The sequence below is a fragment of the Rhinoraja longicauda genome, chromosome 18 (assembly GCF_053455715.1).
Source record: "Rhinoraja longicauda isolate Sanriku21f chromosome 18, sRhiLon1.1, whole genome shotgun sequence".
In the NCBI taxonomy this organism is placed as follows: Eukaryota; Metazoa; Chordata; class Chondrichthyes; order Rajiformes; family Arhynchobatidae; genus Rhinoraja; species Rhinoraja longicauda.
This window is the reverse complement of record NC_135970.1, coordinates 7,376,361-7,403,298: the sequence shown is the minus strand read 5'-3', so window position 1 is coordinate 7,403,298 and position 26,938 is coordinate 7,376,361. Positions and strand designations below refer to the sequence as shown.

Sequence of the window (26,938 nt, the reverse complement as noted above, 5' to 3'; positions counted from 1 at the left end):
CTGTCTGCCTGCAATCTATTCGTCACCACTTCCATTTTCCCATCTACACAATGCCTCATATCAAATGAAGACAGTATTAATTTCTACCTGGATGCTGGCATACCCAAATTATCGCCTCTCCCACATTGTCCACCTGATATGCTGCACTGGAAGTATCAAGCAGACCAGAGCCATTGTCTTCAGTTCCTGAAACAGGCTTTGTTCCCTAGCTCCTGTCTTCTCCTGTTCCTTGTCCAGACCAGGCATTGCATTGGACATCTGAGCCTTCAAGTACTAATACAATCACAAAGATTTCCACCAATTCTGCATTGGCTCAGCTGCAGCTGCAACCCTTGATTTCCTTCAAATATGGAGATTCATATGATCTTCTGGCCAGATTTCCTGGTCTTTTGTTATCCTGGTCTTCAAACTCTTGCATGGATTTGGCATCCTGTGTCATCTCCCTCATCTCCTGTAACCCACTCTGTCATTTCTGAATGTACCACCCTACATTATCAGCTGCGCCTTTGACTGCCGAAACTAAGCTCTGGCATTCCTTGTTGAAGCCTCTTCATGTCCTTCCCTCCCTGTCGTTTTGGCCATGCCTTTGGTCATTTCCCATTGTTTAACATTATTTATTTGATGCTGCTTCTGTGTGGCACCATGGAGAGTCTGGTTAAATAAAGGGGATCTATGTGGATATTGTTGTTGTTGACTTGAGGTGTGGCCACTGATTACCCCATTCCTCAGGCCATTCCAGTAGGTGAGAGGTTGATGAGAGTTGATGCAGAATTCTGGCTTGGTGTTATGTGGATTGGGGTATTTGCAGCCTGTCGGCATCGTTGCTTCTTTTCCAGGCTCTGGAGTGTTTCCGTGACGGTGCTGCAGCCGTGGGGAGGGAGGAGTTCCTGGACAGACTGATCCGGGTGGAGGATGAGGATGCTGTCTCCAATCCCAGAGTGCAGTATTACAACAAGGTGTGTACTAAGCTGCAGTCTGTGCTCATGACCTTTTGCCAATAGCAAGGCTGCTTGGGTGAGGAGTCCATATGGGATGGGATCTGGCTTTAAGCATAGGATAGATTTGAGGCCTTGTTTACCAGCAGGATAATTATGATTTTCAGCACTTTCGATCAACAATTGTTATTTTCCCCCTTTGTTTTGGATTACACCTTTCTTTCTCCAACGATAAGTTTCGCAACATTATTTCACTCAGAGTTGTGAATCTGTGGAATTCTCTGCCTCAGAAAGCAGTGGAGGCCAATTCTCTGGATGTTTTCAAGAGAGTTAGATAGAGCTCTTAATGATAGTGGAGTCAGGGGGTATGGGGAGAAGGCAGGAACGGGATACTGATTGTGCATGATTAGCTATGATCACGGTGAATGGCGGTGCTGGCTCGAAGGGCCGAATGGCCTACTCCTGCACCTATTGTCTATTTCCAAACTGGTTTTGTTGTGCAGAGTTGCAACTGCACCTTATGGTTCCTGGGCGGCTAGAGTTTCTGAAAGCAATATAAAAGATTACCAATTCTTCCTAGTCCGCAAGGCCTTTCAGGCTCTAGCACTCAGTAACTGTTGATCCTCATTTATCTATGATATATCTGATCTGTTATTACCGTGCAAAACAAACCTTTTCACTGTCCCTCGGTACATATATCAATAATAATAAACCTAAGCCTTTGCTATCCTTGTCCCTCTCCACCATACTTATTCCCCAGCATCCTGTATTTACAAAATATCAATTGATAGTTGTTTCTATTGGTTGAGGATTTGGGGAGCTGTTTTTGCTGTTAGGCAAGCAAAATAATCCATAATGCTGCTAAATGACATGGTAATGTTGAAATGTAGAAAGCACTGAGTATTAGATAACTAACATGGCTAATTGATCTGTGGCAATGTAAACTTCAGGCTTTGCTGCTATTCCATCTTTTAAATCTTCAAATGGATTTTTAGAAGTTTGTGAGAAAGTAAATTGACTTTTTCCATTTTAAAAGTGAGTTTGTACATGTGTCTTTTTTATACTTTTGTACTATCCAGTTGGAGCATTTAGAACAAGATGAAACAGTGAAATCTGTCTTTTATCGATTAAAACACCTGAAACTCCTTAAGATGTAATTTTGCTTTAGGTAAAAGTACATTAAAAACCATTAGAAAAGATCGAGGAAATTCAAATTTCTACCAGCACAATGCAAATCTTGCCAATCTTTTGGATTATTTACATAAAATCATTGCAATAGCAGATGTAACTATCTGCAAAACTAGTTAAAGCCCTTTTTTTTAAAGTGCAGATATTGCAGTTTTTAATAGAAATACACAAACATGCCTTTAAACTGGGGCAATGTGTGGTCTCCTATTGTTCCCATACTCACCTGACCACTGTGCTTGGTCTTTACACCCTCTATGCAATGGTTACATTTCACAAAGTGCTGGCACATGTTCCTGAATAACTTCAGCCATTTCAGATTGTCTCTTTGCTACTAACTACATCCTTCTGCTTTCATAAGTGCTGCACGCAGTGAACAAAATCGGCCTCATTTCAACAGGCCATGTGTAGCAACATATGTGCCTTAACTGACCATGTGCAGCAGCATATATGTGGTGGCTCAGTTGACATTTCGTTCAGGGCCCTTCAGTCCAGGTGGAGGGACTGACGCAAAATGGCAACTGTCCATTTGGTCCTCCCCTTTCACCCCACCAGCCTTTACATCCAACGCATCATCCTCCGACATTTCTGTCACCTCCAACATGATCCCACCTACCACCTGTTACATCTTCCCACTCCTTTCCGCATTCCCAGAGTGTTCTCTCCATAACCCCTTGGTTCATTCATCCGTTCCCACCAAAAGCACCCCCTCCCCGAGTACTTTCCATTGCAACCGCAGGAGATGCAACATCTGTCTCTATACCACCTCCATCCAGGGGGCCCCGACAGTCCATCCAGGTGAGACAAAGGTTCACGTGCACCTCCTCTAACCTCATCCACTGCATCCGGTGTTCCCAATGTGGTCTCCTGTACGTCGGCGAGTCCTAGAGTAGATTTGGCAACCATTTCGCCGAACACTTGCGCTTGGTCTGCCAAGGCTTGCTGAATCTACTGGTTGTTAATATTTAACTCCTCTTCCTATTTCCACATTAACCTTTCTGTCCTGGGCCGCCTCCATTGCCAGAGTGAGGCATCATGCAAGTTAGAGGAACACCTCGTATTCCACTGGGTAACTTACAACCCAATGGTATTGAACACTGAATTATCCAATTTTTGGTAACTATACAATCCTCTGCCTTCTTCCCCTTTCTCCCCGCTTCCCCTGTCCTCCTTTTGTCTCGCACCTTCCTTCTTTTCATCTTTGACCTTTGTCCACTATCTGCCAATCAATAGCTCTCCTCACCCCAGTCATACTTTGTCTTGCCCCTCCTCTCTTCCAGCTTTCTTTCTCTGCCCTCTATCCCACAATCAATCTGAAGAAAGGTACCAGCCTGAAAAGTCTCCTATCCATTTCCTCAAGAGTTGATTCCTGACGTGCTGAGTTACTCCAGCACTTTGTCTTTTTTTAATAAACCTGCATCTGCAGCCCTTTGTTACTGCATTATATGAGCCCAACTGTTTGATGCTTGTTCCTAGGTCCTGCGTTTGCTGGAGGACATGGCGTTACCAGAGCTTGTTCTGCAGCTAACAGCAATTGCAGTAGCTGAGGCAAGGGATGACTGGAAGATTCTGGTGTGTGTTTATTTTTTATTTCTTATTTGATTAAGTGTTGACCTGCGACTTCAATCTCTTCTTACAAGTGAAATGCAGCTACCACCTTTTCTGTAGATTCTCAACTGAAGTTCAACAAATGTAAGAGGCCCAGCAAGGATTTATTCCTTGTACAATCTCTGAATGGGGTTTTACATGCCTGGGATTATTAGCCTGGAGATTTGGTACATGGTTTGTAACAGGTCCTCAATGCTTTTCCCAGAAATATCCTTTTTTTTTGTTAAAAAGAAGCACAGATTGGAGTCAAGGAGTTGAACTGTAAAAGACCTTAGCGCTTTTACCCGACTCTCTCACTCTTATCTGCAGTTGCACTGAGGAACAGTTAAATCTCCAACTTTCCCCAACCGGGAGCAGTGTTGACAGTCTGCAACGTTTCTCTCTTCACAGATACTTGGCCCAAGTATTTCTAGCTTTGTCTAAAATACAGATTTGCTCGATGTAAATTGCAACACCAGTAAGGGACTCGCCAATTTCCAGCATTTCGATACAACACGTGCACAGTGAATAATCTGGGTGGAATTGCCCTCTTCGCAAACCTTCACAACAAACCATGAACCTGGCATTGTTTGGCTCCTGTTTTCAGCTGTGTTACTGTGTGGTAGCTGAGAATAGATTGAGGAATTGCTGGTTTTGTGTTGTACCATAGTAGATCAATAAAGCTTATAATGGTCTACATTGTTTCTATGCGTGCATGTGCGTGGATAAATCCTGTGTTGGTGTCTAAAAACCAAATTGCTGTAAATATGTTTTTTTAATACTGCTTCAGCCAAGTGTTTATAACAACTCTGTGGAGTGTAAAAGCTTTCAACCCATGATGCTGGAATATGATTGGGAAACATTGGAGATTGTGTAGTTCCTCCGTGCAAACACAGGCAGGAGTGGGAGCTCTGGGAAAGGCACAGAGGAAAATCTTTCCCAGCATTTAACGGGAACAGGGGTAATGATAAATGGGTCTGAAGAAGGGTCTCGACCCGAAACGTCACCCATTCCTTCTCTCCAGAGATGCTGCCTGTCCCGCTGAGTTACTCCAGCATTTTGTGTCTAGCGTGGAAACTAAGCATGGATATTCACAAAGATGCCCTGAATGTGTTTGATTTCTCCCAGATAAAGAATACTAACTTAGAATTAGTACAATTAAGTTAGTATTGAAGAGAGGACTTGCAGTGAACAACCCCTCTGGAACAATGAGAGAAAAAGCAGCGTGTTTGGTGGTGTTATCATGCTGGAAGTTGTACGCAAGACGGAGAATGTAGACGGTGGATGGTGCTGGGTTGGAAGTGGGCAAGGAGAGTCCCTGGTTCTGGGAGCCAGGGAGAGGGGTGAGGTGCAGCATATACACAAATGCCATCAAGGCATCATGTATTTTTTTGATATGTCTAAAAAAGCAAAGTAAAATGTGTCGGAAGCATTAATGTTTGAACACTTGCAGCGAAGAAGCTGGGCAAGTGAAATCTTTACATGAAGCAGAGGTGGTGGGTGGGGGTGATGGTGGAATGGTACCAGTTGGGTCTGCAGTGAGTGAAGGAGCAGAAGGTGTGAAGGCTCTCCTTGATGGGGAAATGGAAAGTGTAGTGGCTTAGGACTTTCATGGTGGATGTAATAATGATCATTTTTCCTGGAAGTTGGTGCCCTCTTCATTTAATCACTCGTGTTTTCCCTGCAGGCTATGTTGTGGACAAAGATTTTCAAGCATCACTTGGACCTAGGTCACAATCATCAGGCTTATGAATCACTAACCCAGAACCCGGACACCAGCAGGTGAGAGAGCAGGAAAGACGCTGTTGTCAGTGTGTCTCCCACCCTTTCTTCACCTCCCCCTCCCCCTCTCTGGAATGGCGAGCTGACACGCCATGGTGTGATGTTGAGTTCAGTGTTGTGAGCATTGTCAGAGGGGTGATGAACAGGCTGGCTCATGAGCTCACCCTGGACCAGTTCCAACACAGCTGTGTAGTGCTGTATGGTGCCCTGTGTTGGCATTCATGGCCATAACCTACAGCAGGAGTGACAGATGTGGCAGCTGCAGAATCTTCTCCTTGGGGAGGAATGCTCTCTCATTCCTCTGCTCTTCAGATGGGATGAGGTGGTGTGGTGTGGCTGGCAGCTTGCTGACCTCACATCGTTTGTTACAGTGGGCCTGTTTTTCTGTCTTTCCACCGGCCCGCCCCGCACTGCTGAGAGTTTGTCCACTGCATGGTACATCCCTGGGTTTGCCACGGTCAATCTATGTCATCGTTGAGTGAGGCAGATTTAATTGTGGCCTGTACACTTGAGGCAACAGCCAGTATTGTCCATTGAAGGCCAGGTTTCAGAACTACAGCACAGTTTTTAAAAAAGGACCCAGACCATTGCTGTTTCGTATCTGAATAAGCAGCTGATAGTGTTCACCTTTCTTTTGAAAGTAACTCTCTATTTGTATTCTCTTTAGATATAACTTCACCTCCAGCAACTGTAAAGGTGCATGTTTTCATTTGAATAAAGGCTATAATACTTATCTGGCAAGTGGTGTGCAACTTAATCTGCCTCGACTGGGTCCAGTTTATTTATCATGGCCTAGATCCATTTCTAAATTGTAATGAATTGTTTGAATTTGTATGTGTCTGGAGTTGAGAAGCAAGCTAACATAATCAAATAAATGAATGGGCAGCATGGTGGCACAGCGGTAGAACTACTGCCTCCCGCACCAGAGACCAAGGTTCCACCCTGACTGTGGGTGCTTGTCTGTACGGAGTTTGTATATTTTTCCTGTGACTTGCGTGGGTTTTCTCCGAGATCTTCCGTTTCCTCCCACACTTCAAAGACGTACAGGTTGAAAGGTTAATTGACTTGGTATAAATGTAAAATTGTTCCCAGTGTGTGTTGGGTAGTGTGTAAGTAGACTTGGTGGGCCAAAGGGCTGTTTCCACGCTGTATCTCTAAATTAAACTACCAATACCAGTTCAGGCTGATTCTTGACTCCCTTATATGCTGGCAATGCTAACTTTATATTATCACTAAATGTTTACATATTCTTGTCTGAGTCTGTTTATTCTTGTCGCTTGTCGGTTTTATTTTAAAAGTGCCGTCTCCCTGAGCTTAAAGGAACAACTTTTAAACTGCGCTTGGAGCAAAGGTTCCTGGAGATTTTTGCATTGTGTATCAGGAATTTGTTTTCCTCTCCCCACCTCTCCCACTTTCAACTCTCAATGGTGACCTAAGCATTTTTATAAACTTGCCTCAGCCCTAGCTGAAAACCAGGCCTTGGTGTGAAATGCCCTGGTTACTTTGAGCTGCTGACTGCAGATTGATCATTAATGATGCTATATTAGAAAAGGTAGCCCCATCTTCCTAGAAGGAGAAATTGCATGAGAAAACTAGACATTAGGTTTAAATGTCTTGCAGGTTCACACCTTGGTTAAATGCTTTAATGAAATCACAACTTGGTGATGGTATTATGAGCACACTGCTGGCTGGAAAGTAAAGTATGATAAATGTACAGCGGATGCGATCGTGGTACAGGGAAATGTAGGAAGAAGAATTGAACAAGTGTTTTTGCATTGTGATTTAGTGTGTGGTATCTCTGTCATCCTGCAGACAACTTGACTGCCTGCGCCAGTTGGTGGTGGTTCTGTGTGAGCGTTACCAACTTCAGGATCTGGTGGAGTTCCCTTACATCAACCTTCACGATGAGGTATGCAATGCCCACGGTGGGGCAGGTGGAGACTGGGGAAGGTATCCTGGCCTATCTGGCCTGACCGGTTATTCAATACTAGCCCCTTCATTCAATTGCAGCTCTTTACACCATTGTAAAAATCCATCCAACAGCAGCGATCTTAGTGTTTGACACAAGTTAGTATTGTGCACACAGAATACTCAATGATTAAAAATATTTGATTGGAGCATTGCCTCATCCAATGTCTATTGGGCTCAATGGAGCAGCCATACTTGCAGCTAGCCTGAGAATACAACTGACAGGGCTGCTGGATGATTGAAAGTTCCCAAAGTTGTCGCTGATCTCAGTATTACGTCGCTGATCTCAGTATTACGTTCCTGACTTCAGGCTCTCCATGCTCCTGTGTTCCAGGTTGTTGGAATCATCGAGTCTCGTGCTCGGGCTGTGGACCTCATGACTCACAACTACTACGAGTTGTTGTACGCATTCCATATCCAGCGCCACAACTTCAGGAAAGGTAAAGTCTGGGCCTGCTCTCTGATGTGACCGTGCACCATTTATGCACCAGATGTACTGGCTGTGCTTTCAGTCTGGGGACTTAGTACCAGTTTAATAGCAATGCATAACCCAGACAGTTGGTGTATCCTAACATCCATATAGTATACATGTCCCACCAGGGAACCCAGTCCTGTACAATGAGGTACTTGACATTTTGGTATAGCACCACTGTATTATACTCCCTGGCATTCCATGTAAGCTCTTAACTCTGTTACATAAAAGTCTCCCAAGTGTGCAAACCTGTTCCAGCCTGCCTGTTCTCCTTCTATGCAAACTGGCTCTCTGGGGTCTGCATGTGAGTCTGTTGCCACCACCAGCATTAAACTGACTCGTTCCCTTTGCCCACTCTGGCTGCACAAGAACAATCCTCACCTCTGTCAGATTGTGCAGCTGAGTGGGATAACAGCCTCACTTGGTTTGAGTTCTCCTGAGAGTGTGCTTTTGGGCTTGGGTTCTTTGACAATATCACCCGTGGACAAGGGGTCAGCTTGTATTTAGTGCACAATGTTGTTGTTCGTCACATGTTCTCGAGTAAGACCGTGACATGTAGCCTTGGGTGTTGGGACATTTACAGAGGCAGCTGATTAGACCAATCTAGGCTCGAGAGTTCCTTCCATGCAGGTAAGGTGTGTATGGATGCTTTTCATGATTGTGATTCTTGATTGTCGAAATTCTCTTTTCCGCTTTGCTTCCATTTTAGCTTCCTCAAATAAGCGACATCAATTTGATGTAGGAATGCTAAACGGGATGATTCAGTACTGCTTGATCCCTATGGTGTTCCCAACGTTGAAACTCTTCAGGGTTTTTTAAAGAGAATCTTTGAATCACTAAAGTAACTGGATTGCCCTCCTCAGAAAGCTGCCTCTTCTTGCTGCGTCTGAATAAGTCATGAACTACATTCACTGGTGATTGGTGCCATGTCTGTGCACAATCCTGGTTTGAATAACAGACTTCTATTTGATTCTTGTCTGTTGCATCCTACTTAATGTTGTTCTAAATGGGAAGGGTATTTTGCCCTAAGTGGCAGTGTTGACGTGGTAGGTGGGTTAAGGAGTTGGGTTTTGACAGTGTTCTTGACATGGTTGGGCAAATAGATGGAGCTGCCTCTAGTTTCACTGCTTAGATAGTTAATAACTTTTTTCTTTCTGTTGCTCCCCAGCTGGAACTGTGATGTTCGAATATGGAATGCGCCTTGGCCGAGAGGTCCGCTCTCTCCAAGGGCTCCAGAAGCAAGTGCACTGTTATTTAGTGGGGATAAATTGCTTGCGGCAAATCCGACCAGAGTACGCCTGGATTGTGCGGCCAGCGTCCGGAGCCATGGTATGAGAATGTTCTTCAACGTGAATCTCATAGTTGAGGCTCTGTCCAATACACCTCAATCAGCCAGTGAGAATATGGGTCCACACACCAGTCAGCATCCAGAGGTGCTGAGAGCTGGAGTACTGGTGCCAGGTGAATTGAGCAGATGTGCCTGCTCCCTGGAGTTAAGATAAAACAGTGAGTGGCCCATAGAATGATGAATTCATGCTGTTGGTGATCGTGTGTTTGCTGAATGGGGAGGGCTCGCATTCAAAATGGACTGAAGAAAGCACTCTGAATGCTTTATGTGGCAACTTCCAATCCTCGAGGGTTGGTAACATGAAATAAAGCATCCAATACACGGTCAGAGGTCACACTGTGTTGGTGAATTCATCAAGTGATAGGGGAAGTTATTCAAGACATACTATGTTCAAAGAGTTTCAAACGGTATTTAAAAATATGGTAAAATGTATTGAAGTAATAGCAGCAATGTAGAAATGAAATTGGCCAAAGGGCTGCAGTGTAGTAGTAAGCCATATTTTCAGGCTGAAGGGAAGAATATGAAGATATTACCTGTGGGTTAGTGGCCTGGGCATGATTTCGGCTTGTTGAAGGCAGTAAACTAGGAAGAGCATGGAGGGACTAGTAAGAGGAATAGACTGTAGAAGGGCAGAGAATGGTGAACTGTTGTAAAATAATGCTTTTGGGGAGAAGAATAAGCTGGGGCATTGTAAACTAGATGTGGCCATTTGAAAGGGTTGAAGATAACGAATCTTTTAAAGGCAACAGCTGTTAAAGATCGTATTGTGGCGGTCACCCAGGCCCGGCATTCGGAGGATCCGGGTTGCCCGCTCGTCCTCACAGAGGCCGAACTGCTGACGGAGGAAGGCTTTAAGGGCCACGTACTTATCGGTCGCCGGGGGGTCGCGGAGGAAGGGTCGGACCAGGCGCGCGGTGGCCGGGTCGAGGGCGCTGACCACGTGAAAGTACTTAGTGGCGTCGGCAGTTATGCCCCGCAGGGCGAACTGTGCCTCGGCCTGGTCAAACCAGAAGTCGGGGTCCTCGGTCCACAATGGAGGCAGCCACACCGACACGGCGTGGATAGCGGCGCGGGTTTAGGCTTTTTTGTAGTTATGTTATAAAGTGAAGCAGATCAAAATGAGCCTTTGATAAAAATGCTGAATGGCCCTCATCAGGGAGATTATTGGGCTAGTGTAATAGATCCACGACATCTTGTGGCCCTATGGATCCAATCGTTTTCTAGGCCCCTCTCCCCAGCTGTCCCACAAAGCCAAGTTGTCTACAATCTACAATAGGCTGCAGACAGAAAGACCTGCAACTGCATTCCGATGACCTTTTGACAACTCATTGAACTATTTTTCAATAATAGCTCCACAGCCAGTCCCAGACTCCACACTGTGTTCAAATGTGGAAGTTGGGGAGAGAGATATCTTGATGGATCACCGTCTTAGTCATTAAGTATGGGTCAGGAAAGACTTGTACACGCACGTTGTGGTAGATATTTGTTAATTGGGGTGGTAATCTGATATTGTGCCCGGGGGTTAAAAGGTATTGTGCTCGACATGGTGCAGTCGTTGGGGCGGGGTGGCGGTGAGTACTTTGGTGCTGATCCCGGGTGTTTAAACCTTTGGTTCTGCCAACAGTACGAGCGTCCAGGGACATCACCAAAGAGGAGCCATGATGGAGAATACACTGCCATTCAAGGTGAGACACGTTACTTTGTTCAGGCCTGTCAATGAAAATCCTGCTGGAACTAATTATGAGTATTTCTAAATATGAATGTTTCAACTTTTAAACATTAATGTGGTTGAAAGTTTATATGTGCATTGTGCAATGGATGTATTTGGCCAATCTGTAAAGTTTGTGTAATGCCTCTCTATTGATTGGTGTCTGTTACTTCACTAGTCTCAAGCTGTAGATGGTCTATTCAGTTCCCCTCCCTGGAACTAATGTCAAAGGACATTCCTATTTTTTTTAATAACCTTTTTCATCATGGTTCTTCCTTGTTTGACAATGTCAAGCAGAGTTTTGTTTGGAGTTGTTGCTAGCTCCCTCCCTACTTGCAGGTCTGAGAGAATGACACCAGCGTGCAGTCCTGGTGCTTTCCTAGTCAGCACATCTGCACGTGCGATCCTGGAATTAACCACAATTGTGCAACACATTCCACTCGGCGACTGCACTGCTTGTGTCACTCATGAAAATCACGATGACTTTCAGTCTTTACATTTACTCCCAGTTCTCATACAGTTCAAAAGATGAATTCAGTCATTGATTTAGCTGAAGACTAGTGAGGTACCCTTTCCCATTACAATTGGGTTTGACCATTTAGGTGAATGGGGCAGTACAAATTTAAATACCAAGTGAGCAGGCCCAGGGAACACAAGTGGCGCAGCCTGAGTTGTGAAGAGTCCGATTCCACTGCCCCCAACACCCACGATCTCTAATTGGGCCACGTTGTTGTAACGTGAAGGGTTGGACTGCAGCCAAGAGCAGCTCGACGAGCTGTTGCATGTCACACAAGCAGGTGAGGAGTTGGGGCAGTATCCTGGATCGGGGAGATGTGTGGTGAAACTGGATCATATGTACCAATAGACAATAGGTGCAGGAGTAGGCCATTCAGCCCTTCGAGCCAGCTCCGCCATTCAATGCGATCATGGCTGATCACACTCAATCAGTACCCCGTTCCTGCCTTCTCCCCATACCCCCTCACTCCGCTATCCTTAAGAGCTCTATCCAGCTCTCTCTTGAAAGCATCCAACGAACTGGCCTCCACTGCCTTCTGAGGCAGAGAATTCCACACCTTCACCACTCTCTGACTGAAAAAGTTCTTCCTCATCTCCGTTCTAAATGGCCTACCCCTTATTCTTAAACTGTGGCCCCTTGTTCTGGACTCCCCCAACATTGGGAACATGTTTCCTGCCTCTAATGTGTCCAATCCCCAAATTATCTTATATGTTTCATATAAGGGGCTGAAAGTTCACATCATGAAGTACACAGATGTGGGGTGTTACTGAGTATGTGGTGAGAAGGAGGATCAGCATTGTGTATGGTGAGGGGGATAGGGATGACTGCATTTATATACTGAAGATGAGATGATGTGGTGGAGCTTAACACACTGGTTTGACCTGTGATTCCAGTCTGCCGTCAGGTTGATATCGTGGAATTAAAAGATTTGGAGAAAGAGTATATGTTGGCCCGCACTCGACTAGATCTCGTAAAGCATGATCCGTCATCTGCAGCGGTAGCTGGTAAGATCAGAAAAGTTGCTTGAAAAAATTAATGTCCTTCATGCTGTGGCTTATTAGCTTTATACTTTATCTTTCAGGAAGCACACGATTTTTAACCAATTCTCCAGATGTAGCAGTAAAGCAGTTTGATATTTTAATTCTTTGCTCAGTTATTTTCACCTTCGTAGCTTTTTATCACTTTAATCGTCCTGTTGTGCGGAGTTGAAACTTTAATAGTCAAATTTGTTAGTCAATCACAAAGAGATAACTGGCTTTTTTAAAAAAGATGTGACATAGTGTCTAATCCTTTATCTATTCCTCAAACAAATAGGAACAGAGTTATATTCTGTTCTGCCATTCAGTGTGAGTGATCTTCTAGCATGCAACCATTTCCTTGACCTATCCTCATTTTGCCTTGATTCTGTTCATACATAGAATGCATCATGATCTCTGTTTTAAATGCAGTCGATGACTCGGCCTGCATAGCTCTCAGGACACAGAATTCCAAACATTCACCAATCTGTAGAGGGAAACGGGCAGATGATGTTTCAGTTCAGGACTCTTTCTGTCGGATGGAGTGGAGGGGAGATAGCTGGTAGAGAGGGAGGTAAGGGATAGGCCAAAAACTAACAAATGATGGGTGGATAGGTTAGGAGGGTTGATTAGCAGATGAGTCAATCCCTTCTAGGCCTTTTAGGACTGAGATGAGGAAAACCTTTTTCAGCCAGAGAGTTATGAATCTGTGGAATTCTTTGCCATTGGAGGCCAGTTCACTGGATGTTTTCAAAAGAGCGTTCGATATAGCTCTTAGGGCTAACGAATTCAAGGGATATGGAGAAAAAGCAGGAACAGGGTACTGATTCTGGATGATTAGCCATGATTAAATTGAATGGCGGTGCTGGCTCAAAGGGCCGAATGGCCTACTCCTGCACCTACATTCTATGTTTCTCGCTTTCTCTGGTAATTCTTTCTCCTACCTGACTCATGTGTCCATCAACCCCACCTCATCTTAATCCACCAATCACTTGCTAGTTCTTGCCCTACCTCTTCCCCTCGTGTTTCTCTTCCAACTAGCTCTCCTCCACTCCATCAGTCTGGAGCAAATATCCTTTTACGGTAAGGAGACCAAAATTGTACATAGTAATTGTATTTTTTAACCAAGGTCCCATATAATTGTAGGAAGACATCCTGTACTCAAATCCACAATCAATCAAGACCACTGTAACAATTGGTCTCCTGGCTGCCTTCCTGATAGCTTTGAGCTAACTTTGAACTCATTTGAATTAAGTTTGGTCAAAGCCCAATCCTTGCATCATCATGCTCCAGTGCAGGTTCCTTTCTCTCCACCATCCCCCAATCTGAAGCCACGGAGCTGTGTTAGCCATCTGAACATTGATCTTGTCTGTGCCATTCACAAGAACAAATCTCTGCAGAATTTTTACACTAATATCTTGGGCATCACTGGACAGGCAGCATTTATCGGTTGGTCCCAACACCTGGCCTTCTTGTTCAGCCACCAATGGTCGTGTACAGGACAATCAGGTTTCGTTCCGCAAAGGACATCGGTGAAAGAGCGCTGAAATAATTTATAAAGGTGTTGCCAGGACTCGAGGGACAAAGTTATAGACGGGGGTTAGGCAGGCTGGGACTTTATTTCTTGGTGTGCAGGAGACGGAGGTGTGATCTTATAGAGATGTATAGAACCATGTGGGACATGGATAAGATGAATGTACCTAGGGTAGTGGAATCAAGAATTAGAAGGCGTGGGTTTAAGGCGAGAGGGGAAATATTTAATAGGGACCCGAGAGGCAACTTTTTCACACAATGTTACATATATGGAATAAGCTGTCAAGAGAGGAGTTCAGTCAACAAATAACAACATTTATAGGACATTTGAATAGGTACAATGATAAGAAAGGTTTAGAGGGATATGGTTCAAACGTGGGCAAGCGGGACCATGGTAGATGCCATCTTGATTACCATGGGTGAGTTGGGCAGAAAGGAACTGTTTCCATGCTATTACAGTGATCTAACAGCTTAATGGTTACTTTCTTTGCTTGGGTTTTGAAATAAAGTTTTATTCAAATTTATGGATTACTGAGTGGGTTGTGAATTTGTGTGGACTTTTAGTCCAAAACATCATTTCCATACTATCCGGCTTAAATGTATAAGATTCTTTCTGCAGCCTGTGTAATGTACTCCTCTTCACAAGTTTTAAATTCGTCTGTGTAGTCTCCTGATGGATGCTCAGTTTTTAATCCTTTGTTTTACTGCAGGAAATGCCTCCGCTGAGGAGATTGTGTCATTGCTTGTTCAAGTGGGGCTCTTTGATACAGCAATCTCCCTATGTCAAACTTTCAAGCTCTCACTCACCCCTATCTTCGAAGCACTGGCCTTCAAGTAAGTGTGGGATTGATTGTTGACTGATTTGTGCACAATGTTTGCCCCTTTCTCTTGTGAAGACCTGTTAGTTTGTTTTCTGGACCAGTGGAGGTTGAAGTGAATGTGACACTGGGAGGACAGAAACCTGGAGGGCACAGTCTTCTCTCCACCACTTGAATGGATTTTTGTTCACGTTAGTGGGTGTCTAATTAGAGGTTGGTTGAGGAATATTCTCGGTCATGAAGGGGCTGGCACTTTCTTGATGGGCGAGCTCACTTAGCAGGTTTAGCTGAAAGTCCCCATCGCACACTTTTTAAAAAAGAAAATGTTGCCCTTCACTGAGTTCCTAGGAGTAAATATCACCAGCAACTTGTCCTGGACTAGCCATATCAAAGCAATGGCCAAGGAAGCACACCCATGCCTCTACTTCGTCAGAAGGATTAGGAAGTACATCATTTCTCACCAACTTCTCCCTGCTGAAGAAAGCATTTTATTGGGATGCATCACAGCATGGTTTGCAAACAGCTCCATCCAAGACCATAAGAAATTGTAGGGAATTGTGGACACAGCCCAGGCCATCACGCAAACCGACCTCCCTTCCATTGACTCCATCTATACTTCACGCTGCCTCGACAAGGCATCCAGCATAATATAATACAATACAATACAATATATCTTTATTGTCATTGTACAGGGGTACAACGAGATTGGGAATGCGCCTCCCATACGATGCAATAAATTAATTAGCTAGTCAGTACTAATTTAAACAACCCAATGAAACAAATTAGAACAGCTTTAAAACGGAATAAAGAGCAAGTAGATCTGTGCCGGATCACTGTGCGATGTGACCATCCGGCTCAGCAGGACCAGTTCATAGCAGCTATGGCCCTGGGGATGAAGCTGTTCCTGAGTCTGGAGGTGCGGGCATAGAAGGCCTTGTATCGTCTGCCCGATGGTAGAAGTTCGAACAGACTGATGATCAGCCATGATCATATTGAATGGCGGTGCAGGCTCGAAGGGCCGAATGGCCTACTCCTGCACCTATTTTCTATGTTTCTAGACTGTTGCAGGGGTGTGAAGAGTCTTTGTGGATGCTGGTGGCTTTTCTGAGGCGTCGTGTGTTGTAGATGCCCTCCAAGGCTGGTAGCTGTGTCTAGAAAGAGTCTCACCCCAGATACTCCCTCTTCTCTCTCCCATCAGGCAAGAGATACAGAGGTGTGAAAACTCATACCTCCAGATTCAGGGACAGTTTCTTCCCAGATGTTATCAGGCAAGTGAACCATCCTGTCACCAACTAGAGAGTGGTCTTGAGCTACCATCTACCACATTGGAGACCCTCGAACTATCTTTAATTGGACTTTATCTTGCACCAAACATTATTCCCTTCGATGTAAACCAGCATCTGCAGTTCATTCCTTCACATATTTGAATCTTTCACGACGGAGGGACATAAGCGGAAAGAGCGCTCGCCACTTGTAATGCCATCTGTGGCCGCTCAGGGGATTTCAACTAAGCTCTTGCAATTTTGTCATGATTATAGGGGTGGGTGGACCATCAGTTGCCAGAAAATCGTTCACTTTGCAGTACAATCCAAGAAACTAGGATTGGAACTGTGAGGCAGAAGTTAGTGCCAGTGTCTCTTGGCTCCTGTGATCCGGGTTAAATCTTGACCTCTGGTCCTGAATGTGTGGATTTTGCAAGCTCTCCCCGTAACTGCGTGGGTTTCCACTGGATGCTCAAGTTTTCTCTTGCCTCCCAAAGATGTGCAGGCAGGTAATTGGCTGCTATAAATTACCCCTTTAGTACCAACTGGTAAAGGAATCAAAAGAATCTGAGTGCAAAATAAATTGTGGAGCTGTAGGTAAATAAGAAGAGGGGAATGGGACTGATGGGATGCTGCGGTTCCAGGGAGAACATGTAAAATGTACACAGGCAGGACCAGAGGTCAAGATTGAACCTGGATCACAGGATGCTGTGTGGAACCCAGCATGCACCCAATGGGCTGAAGGGTCTTGTGTATGTTGTTTATCGGGAGACGTGTGTGTCAGTCTGCTTTGAGGGAAGACAAGGCCTGGAAGAGGCAGGTAATAGGTCAAACACAGGTGAGGGACAGGGTTTTGATAGGTGGCTGATTGGAACAAAGGCCAGAGATAAGAAAGGAGGGAAAGTGTGAGACAGGTTTGAAGATTTGCAGATTGTAAAGCCAGAGGGAGGAAATTAGCAGGAGGGGTAAGTGGAGGGGAGAAAGTGGGAGTCCAGGTGGGGCATAGGAGTGGGAAGAGGGAGAGGGAGAGATAGGGGGAAAGTGGGAGGGGGGGGTAGAAAGGGCTTGTTGGGGGAGAAAGGGGGAAGTTTGAGAGGTTACCTATAATTGGAAAACCCAATGTTGGGTTGTAAACTACCCAAGCAGAATATACGGTGCTGTTAATTCTAGTTTGCATGTGGCCTCACTCTGGAAATGAGGAGGCCAAGGACGGAAAGGTCAGTGTGGGAATGGGAAGGGGAGTTGAAATGGTTAGCAACCGAGAGACCCAGGCCGCCTTGGCGAATTGAGCGCAAGTGTTCAGTGAAATGGTCGCCAAATCTACGTTTGGTCTCGCCGATGTACAGGAGGCGACATCAGAAACCCGGGTGCAGTAGCGGAGGTGCAAATGTGGACCTCTGTCTCACCTGTTTATTTATAAGGTATATCTGGGTCAGTTGGCAATCATTTAATGTATGATTTAGTTGTGATAGAATTGATTTAGTTGTGATAGAATTGATTCCGCGGGATTTTCTCCGCCCAGCGGGGACTTCAATGTCGGGAGCCCCGACCGCCCCGACGTGGCAACTTCAACAGCCTGACCGCGGGAGAAGACGGCAGGGGAAGAGGAAAGACATTCTGGCCTTCCATCACAGTGAGGAGGTGACTGGAGGAGACTTACTGTGATGGATGTTTCTTTTTTTTGTTTTGTGATTGTGTGTGTTATTGCTTATTTTTATTGCTCTTATTGTTGGACTGTGGGTAACAGAATTTTGTCCAAAAGACTTGTTTTTTTTGGATGACAATAATGGTTATTGGGATTTTGATTCTTCGTTTCCCAAGTGAAGTCATTGGAGAAAGCCTTATTTGGTTACCAATGCTTATGTCTCAGCCACAATGGGAACTATTGTTGGAGTTTCCACGTATTTGTAGAGTTAGTGTTATCTGGATTGAAGATGGCATCATATACAATTCTGTACCCTCTTTCAGATGCATCAAACTGCAGTTCAATGGAGAGGCCACACAGTCTGCTGCCTGGGACTGGCTGAAAACAAATCAGATGCCACCCTTGATTGCAACAAAGGAGTCTAGGTACAGTCGAGGGGACAGAGGGCAACACTGGGGAGGGATGTTGCTGCTTGGCACATGGCCTTTGAATGAGGTTCTCTCTGAGTCAATTACAGCTTCTGATATTAACTGTATCTAGCACCTGGCAAAATTAATACTTACAAATTATCTGTCATTGCCCATGAGAGCAAGCTGCAGCCTTAATCTGTGAACTCCTGTATGGGGAAGGTATGTTAACTGGGTTTTTTTTAGTAAAGGAGTTCTTTACTAATCAATTCCAACGGGAAGTTGATGATCACCCACTTTCTTGCAGGTCTGAAGTCTGCTTAATGGAGTGAAGATTTTCATTTCCTTCCCAATTAAAGTGCAGTAGTTTTATTTGTGCTTTTGTACCAGTTTTATTTAATTAACTACATTTATATTTCCCAGTTGGTAAAATTTTAAAATGGCAGCAAAAAAAAACCCCACTCGAGCCAAGCAACACGGACAATGAAATGTCCCACTGGGACTGGGCGCCGTTCACCACAGCCGGTGGTCAGGCATTCCATCCCTGTTCAGGGGCTCAGACGATACTGTGGCCCCGGTCAACTTTGCCACCGAATAAGTTGTTCTGCTCAAACTGTGACAGATCTTGTCCTGATCTAATGTTGAACCCGGCCTACCAGAGGAATTGGTAATCCACGACCCCTCTTGGCCACCCACTCAGTAACTGATCAGAGAATTGCAGTAATTGTGGTGCTCAACTCTCTTGATGTGGTCCAGCCAGAGTTTTGTGCATCTATTACACAAATCCTATCTGTTTATGATCCATGTCCTTGAAATATAATTATCAGATTCCACTTGTGATTATTTTGTGCAGCAGCCATGGCAGAGATCCCCAAGTCTCGGGGCTTCTAATGCTCCTGGCATTTCAACGTTTGGAAATCGTTTTCACTTCAATCTCACCTGTGTCTGCATTGGGTGGGGGAGAAATTGAGTTCATTCACTCGGTCTGTTCATACCACTTTGTAGATGAATGCCTGAGATGAATGTGCAGGTTTAGTGAAGCACCTGTGAGATTATATTTTTTTCACTGCCACACGTGAAGACTAAGACTTTTCATCTGTTTGACTAAGGTTATGGTTTCCATGAAGGCTAAACTGCTGGGAAGATGTAATAATGACATCTTCATTAGGATAGGCAGCTAACTTTCTTGAGCTGGTTATCGTCAGTGTATGACCGACCAAAGACTCTACAGGTCTAAGCTTGGGCTCTCCCCATCTGCATTAGTTTGGAAATGCTCTCTCCATTGGAGTCCGGTACACCTTCTCAATCCTTGTCTCTGAACCGTAATGCATCTGGTACTAAAAATATTTTGCTTTTACTTTTTTCAAATACAGTGAATGCTTTTTGAGTGGACTGACTTGCAAATAAGCAAAGACAACAGGCATGAAAAGCAAAACAAAACTGTAGGTGTTGGAAATCAGAATTTAAAAAATGAAAGATCTTTGAATTAATAATCCAGTATCTCTTGTCTGAGTATTTTTGGCATTTTTGAAACAGCCATTCTGCAGCAAAAGCAATATTAGCTGAAGTACAATTGTTGCCCAAGGTGCTGAGAGAACACTTTGCTCTTCGGCAGTCCTATGGGATTTTTAACCGTTATCTGATCAATGTGGGGCCTTGGTTTGATTGTTTTCAGTGAATGAGACCAATGATGGAGAAGGAAGCCCATTGAAAGATGATTCCTTATTTAATGGGTGGAGCACGTCTTTGAATGAATGTGTTTTTCTGATTAAACTTCTTATCTGTCCTGTCTCCATTTAGTGCCACAAATGAAGCCTGGAGGTTGCTCTCTGCCTATCTTGAACGCTACCAGTCGCACAGTTCACAATACCATCACTGTATCATTAATAAACTGTTGTCACATGGAGTACCACTTCCCATCTGGCTTATTAACAACTACAAGGTAAAATTGCTGCTCATTTTTCACTTTGTCTTGGATAGCTTAATTGAGAATTGCTTTTGTGCTGGGAGGTAGGAGATGAATAGTGTGGCCTTGGTCATTCTTACTGTCTGTGTCAAGGTATTGTGATTTTGCTTTACAACTGATCAAGCTGTATCTGATTATCTTGCATTTGTAACATTCAATATTATGGACAGTCCACCAATTGATTTAGATAAAATGTTTTGTTTGTGTTGGTGGTGGGCTGCCCCCTTCCAGCACGTCATTTGACAGCAAATGGGATTCTTGGGTCCACGACGCAATCCACGCTGCCTTGGAGAGAATGTAACACACCTTGGGGTTGGAATAGAGATGACGGGAGTCATCAGAACATCAGACTGAGTGATCCAATGCTGTACATAGTATCAGGGAGCAAGAAGAAATGCAGGCACAGCTAGGACGCTGAAGACATCCTGGGTCGCGGATATTGCACCGAGACTATTATTGGAGATGGCAGCGTGGCTTGATTGGTGTCACTGCTGTCATTGATTACAAGGTAGTGAGGTCAGGTCCCCTGACGATTAAACACAGAAATCTGGGCTAATTAATTATTGCAGTACTGGGGGATGCTGATTGTTTGAAGCTGAGGTTGGAGAAGTAGTAATGGGGAATAAAGAAATGGATAAATTGAATATGATTTTTGCGTCAGATTTTATAGCAGAAGGCACCAGCAACATGCCAGAAATTGAAGAGTGTTGGGGCAGAAGTTAGTGGAGTTGTTATTACCAAGGAGAATGTGCTTGGGAAGCTGAAAGTTCTGAAGGTGGATACGTCACCTGGATCAGATGGACTACACCCCAGGGTTCTGAAAGACCTAGCTTTAGAAATTGTGGAAGCATCAGTAGTGATCATTCAGGAATCACGAGAGTCAGGAGTGGTCAGAGGACTGGAAAATTGCAAATGTTACTCCACTATTCAATAAGGGAGCATGGCAAAAGAGAGGAAAGTATAGAGCATTTAGCCTGACATTTGGTGATTGGTAGGATTTTAGAATCCATTATTATTAAAGATGAGGTTTCCACGTACTTGTGTCTTCTTGTTTCCCCTTCTCTGGATAGAAGACTCTGTGCATTGACCCTATCTAGGGTCACATTTATCTTTCTGCGCTCCAAGGAATAAAGTCCTAGCCTGCCCAACCTCTTCCTATAGTCCTGGCAACGTCCTCGTAAATTTTTTCAACGCTTTTTCCAGCAGAATAACATCTTTCCTATGGCAGGGTGACCAAAACTGGACACAATACTCCTCGTATCCCTTCACCAACATCTTGTACAACTGTATCAAAATATCCCAAACTCTGTCCTCCATACCCTGTCCGATGATGGCTGATATGCAAAAACCTTCTTGACCATCCTATCTACCTGTGACACCACTTTCAAGAAACTATGTACCTGTACTCCCAGATCCCACTGCTTTACAACACTCCCCAGAGCCCTGCCATTCAGTGTGAAAATCCTGCCCTGGTTTGTCTTTACGAAATGCAATGCCTCGCACTTATCTGCATTAAACTCTGCAAGTTATACATAAATTATCTAAGACTGAGCAGAAAAAAAGATTGTGCAAGAAACAAAACAATATTTGTTTATTTATTTGCATTTTGTTTATTTAATATCTCACATGTGCACACACACTCACTTCATAAGAGCAAATTGTATTCTGTATCTCTGATTTGTAGTAGTCATTTGTGAATTCCAATGTGGGCGAATTCTGCTCTCCAATCAGCTGCAATGTGGGGGATGTCTGCATTGTGTTCAGTTTTGTGGGTCACATTTTAGGAAAGTTGTGAAGGTTGTGCAGTGGAGCTGAAGTGGTTTACTAAAAGGATTTGAGAGATGAGTGGGTTTTTGTGGATAGACAGGTGGCATTGGGGCTTTTCTTCTTGGGAGGTTGCAGGCAGGTAACGGACATGAAATTATTCCTGGTGCAAGGACCAGAATCAGGGCCGAGTGGGAGTAGGGAAGTGGTTCAAGCTGGGTGGCTCAATAGTCAAACACGATACCCTGTATTAGCACCACTCGGTAATCAGTTTGCAAATGTAATTGCAATTCAATGTGCGTGCACTCTGCAGGAGTGGCCTGTCCCAAGTGTGTGTGTGCGTGCACTGTGCAGGAGTGGCCTGTCCCAAGTGTGTGTGTGTGTGCGCACTCTGCAGGAGTGGCCTGTCCCAAGTGTGTGTGTGCGTGCACTCTGCAGGAGTGGCCTGTCCCAAGTGTGTGTGTGTGCGCGCACTCTGCAGGAGTGGCCTGTCCCAAGTGTGTGTGTGCGCGCACTCTGCAGGAGTGGCCTGTCCCAAGTGTGTGTGTGCGTGCACTCTGCAGGAGTGGCCTGTCCCAAGTGTGTGTGTGTGTGTGTGTGCGCACTCTGCAGGAGTGGCCTGTCCCGAACGTGTGTGTGTGCGCGCACTCTGCAGGAGTGGCCTGTCCCGAAAGTGTGTGTGAATGTGTGCACTCTGCAGGAGTGGCCTGTCCTGAGTATGTTTGTGCACTCTGCAGGAGTGGCCTGTCCCGAACGCGTGTGTGCACTCTGCAGGAGTGGCCTGTCCCAAGTGTGTGTTTGTACTTTACAGGAGTGGCCTGTCCTGAGTGTGTGTTTGTACTTTACAGGAGTGGCCTGTCCTGAGTGTGTGTGTATGTACTCTGCAGGAGTGGCCTGTCCTGAGTGTGTGTACTTTACAGGAGTGGCCTGTCCTGAGTGTGTGTTTGTACTCTGCAGGAGTCGCCTGTTCTGTGTGTGATGTACTCTGCAGTAATGGCCTGACGTGTGCATGCATGCATGTACTCTACCGGAGTGGCCTGCCCCATGAGTGCGTGTACTCTGCAGGAGTGGCCTGCCCCGTGTGTGCGTGTACTCTGCAGGAGTGGCCTATCCTGTGTGTGCGTGTACTTTGCAGTAGTGCACTGTCTGGTGCGCGTGTGTCTATGTTGTCATGTTTGAGCAAGTTACCAAGTGAAGTGTTTTTGACTTAAACCAGAAAATGGATATGGCTGGACTCCTGCGACTGTACTTGTACTACGACCTGTTGGAGGAAGCGGTGGACCTGGTGTTGGAATACATTGATGCATTAATGGGGAAGGGGCACCAGTACTTTGACATCGAGGTAAGCATGGGATCTAAGTGTGGCAGCTCTGTTCACTTCCTCGTGGGGCCAATGTAGGATGATGCACCACTGAATGTAGCAACTAAATCCAAACTGATCATCCTCTTAATAAGGAACACCCGGCCCCCCCGAGACTCGCCACCTGTCTCCTTCCCATTCTCAACCCATCAGATTACCCCTTGGATCATATAGGAGCACAGACTGCCTTCTGACCCACTGTCTGGCTCGTTGAAAGAGTTATCCAATCTCACCTGTTTGTATTCATGCATTTCTTCATCTCCATGGAAGGTTGTTGCTGTTTGCATCCACTACCCTTTCAGACATCCTGTTCCCAGTGAAGAGCCTGACTTGGTCCCCACCCCAAACGTCACCTATCCATGTTCTCCAGAGCAGCTGCCTGACCTGCTGAGTTACTCCAACACTTTGTGTCTTGACTTGGCATTGTGCAACTTTCTCAGGTTGACAGCGTTGAAACTACCCTTGCATTATCTCTCCATGCTTCCATTCACGGTCCATTTTGGACGCTCCCATTGTGGAACCATTGGATCATCTACCAGAGGCATCATCTTGAGCAGACCATTCCTTTTTGGCTGCCGTCCAACTGTGTTGGCCACTCAGGCCAAGTTCTAAATGGTCCACTGTGTTGGCCACTCAGGCCAAGTTCTAAATGTCTTCCCACAGTGTACTATCTGTATTCAGCCCCATATGTTGCCTGCTCTTATCTCTGATGTTCTTCTGCCTGTTTCTTTAGTTGCATGAACGTACAGGGCTGACCAAACATTTGTAGAAGTCCTTATTAAATGGTTATTTCTCCTCCATTACCTACTGTCACACTCGCTGGGCAGTAACACCTGCCACAGTCTGGGGATTGAGCACACAGATAAATCTGTCCTGAAGTATCTGATGAGCCAAAGCTGCAGAAATTCACTGGAGAGAATGGTCGGGCAGGGGAAGTGAGGAGGTCATGACGAGCAGATTTGGGCCATTCGGCCCTTCGAGTCAGCTCAGCGCAGGAACTTCCTACAAACCCACTATACCAAAACTGGTATACCTTGGACACTCCCACAGTCTGGTCGTAGCTGAAGGAAGAGATTAACTGAGAGCTTTTCCCACTGGAGCTAAAACTTCTGCATACAAGTACATTTTTCCAAAGTGTCACAGGTACCTCTTTGTTTTGGTACAGCATTGTTTAGATTTTGGGTTGGGAAAGAGGGGCTCCTTGGGGTTTGTCAGAAATAGAACAGTCTCTTGAGAGCTTCAAATCCATATTAAGCAAGTGGAGGACTATTATTAACTGTTGGAATAATCATTCCAGTCAGTCTGTTGGTATGTGGGGAATATAATATAGACACCCTGGTGCCCGATGATCCCTGAAGAATGAGATGGGATGGGATGGGCAGTTCCCCTCTGCGCAGCACCTCCCTGTTAACAGTGATGTGAATCAGTCTTGTGTTTGGCCCAGTGAGCAAGCCTGCAGCACCCCCTGCCCCGTGGGCTCTCAAGGCTCTGGTTTCAAACACAGTAGTCCACGATTAGTTGAAGATTGCATTTCACATAGATAAAACTGGATTGTCAGACAGAATCATTTTGTTTGTCAAATGGCCAGGAAATGAGCAATAATTTTGTTTGCTTTACTGACTCACTGAAGCTGACTGATTAATTTGTGTTGCTGTGGCCATGAATGCATATTCATTGATTTCTACAGGACTGATGCTTCAGTGCAATACTGAGCCACTACTCTGCTGTCGGGGTGTGAAAGTGTGCACTCAGACTAGCTTCATTTTCATTCACCAGATCCCCTTGCTTTCTGCTCCCCGTTGTCTTTAACATCCACCTTTGTGTGTGCTTTATCTTTTATTCTTTTCAAGGCACCTGATGGTCCAGCACCTTTTTTAATCCAAACAGAATTGCGAGAGCGCACTTGAAATCCCCCGCCCAAAAGTGTGGCCAAACAATGTGGTGCCTAAGCCGCCTAAGGTGGCCGACTTCGACCTCATTGGGTCAACCGTGCCGATCAGCGGTCGTATTTGTCCCCTGCGGCCAGGGCTCTGGAACTCTAGCCCAGCCAGAGCCAGCAGATCCGTTCCCATAGCCGACGTCCGAGGCCAACTTTGTGTGCCGGTATCCAGGCCCTCTGGCTGCCTAGGCGGACCGTTCTAGTACCGATGGACTCCTCTCAGAGGCCATAACCTCTGTTGGTTTGGTAAAATGGATAATCCAAAGGAATCTGGAACTTGGTGTGCTGAAACATCAGGCCTTTATTACAAAACGATGCACCACTTAAAACTTCTTGAGGAGCAGGTTCCACAACTCCTGTCAGCAATTGAAAACACAACACCCCAACCCCACCACCCCCATTTCAACACACACCAGTGATCGTGTGACTTCCCATCATTGTTCTTCCGAAGCAGGTGTTCAATTCTCCTGAGACCTGTTGCCCTTGAACTGGTGATGGAAATGACAGGTACTTTGAGCGGTGATTAATGAACTGACCTCTTGTTGCAGAGGCCACTGTCGGCCACAGCACCACTCGTTTGGCTTCCTTACACTGCCATTGACCAGCTCCTGCTGGCACTCGGGGAGAACCAGAGCAACATCAACAACGTACGGGTAAGTGAATTAGTCTGAGTGAGGGTGGGTGGGGATTGTTGGGGAAACAGCTCCCAGAGATCTCCCAGGTTCAGCAGTCCTGCTCTTGACTGTGGGCAGGGTGGAGGTAAACCTCACACCTGGTTGTACTGCTCACCGTTCATTCCTACATGCAGCTTGCTGCCCTGCTTGGGTAATCCCATGAGAATGCATCATCCGTTGTACATTCCCGCCCTGTCATGTTTGCCCCGGAGCATGGATGACGTGCTGAACCGTACCTTGTGGGAGTGCCGAGAACGTAACAGATTTCACCTTGTGTCTCCTCAGCTGCGGGAAAAGCTCACGATGAAGCTGGAGGACTACCACCAGCAGGTGGAGCAGGCAACGCGCGACATGAACAGCTACCGCAGGCAGCAGTAGTTCTCCAACACCCATTCCCGAGGCTCTATGATGAACAATGTCAATGGCACCCTCGAGGTGAGCCAGCGCTGGCCTCTGGACGGCCTTGTGTGCCTCTACGCAATCGTGATCATCACAAATGACTCCATGTCATTTTTATGTACATACAACTGCAGCTTTTAAAAATAATGTCCAAATCGTCAGCCTGTGTAGTCTGGCCACCTGACAGGGTAGAGGGTGGACCTGTATGGACCATGTAACTGCCGTTCAGCTGGGCTTGGAACTTTGCTTCCCTGGAGTTCCCCGGTGGCTCAACAGCAAGAAGGAGGGAATCCAGAAGCTCTGGTCCTGTGCCTCAGGGAAGGAGGCTCTCAGGAGATCTCTGGGTAGTGGAGGGGGCTCACAAGACTCTGAGTCTGGAATCTGGGCATGGAGTCTTGGAGCCCTCTGGCTGACTCTCAATCAGAGATAGAAACGTGCTCTGGGTGACTCTCTAATCACGGTATTAGGATGAGGGTGATTCCCAGCAGCTTGTTCTTTTGGAATGGGGGACCGGTGAGCAAGGGCAGTCTCCAGAGCCCTCTCGACTGACAATTACTTTTTTCTACTGTACATGATTGCTGAAGATTTACCTTTTTGAGGTTTTTATTTATTGGAATTTTTTCCAATCACGTTTAATAAAATAAGAACATTCT

At 45.5% G+C, this 26,938-nt stretch overlaps 1 protein-coding gene across 1 annotated transcript in view; it reads left to right on the top strand.

The window, feature by feature from the left end:
* The window catches only part of nup160 (nucleoporin 160), a 69,539-nt gene extending 42,601 nt beyond the window's left edge, over window positions 1-26,938 (top strand). The window contains exons 23-36 of the mRNA XM_078415052.1: window positions 837-956; window positions 3,597-3,692; window positions 5,395-5,489; window positions 7,302-7,398; window positions 7,792-7,897; window positions 9,098-9,258; window positions 10,902-10,962; window positions 12,396-12,506; window positions 14,762-14,885; window positions 18,100-18,201; window positions 19,984-20,125; window positions 23,130-23,255; window positions 25,761-25,865; window positions 26,172-26,938. Coding sequence (XP_078271178.1) covers window positions 837-956; window positions 3,597-3,692; window positions 5,395-5,489; window positions 7,302-7,398; window positions 7,792-7,897; window positions 9,098-9,258; window positions 10,902-10,962; window positions 12,396-12,506; window positions 14,762-14,885; window positions 18,100-18,201; window positions 19,984-20,125; window positions 23,130-23,255; window positions 25,761-25,865; window positions 26,172-26,264 — 1,539 coding nt within the window. The 3' untranslated portion in view covers window positions 26,265-26,938. The remainder of the gene's footprint in view (window positions 1-836; window positions 957-3,596; window positions 3,693-5,394; window positions 5,490-7,301; window positions 7,399-7,791; window positions 7,898-9,097; window positions 9,259-10,901; window positions 10,963-12,395; window positions 12,507-14,761; window positions 14,886-18,099; window positions 18,202-19,983; window positions 20,126-23,129; window positions 23,256-25,760; window positions 25,866-26,171) is intronic.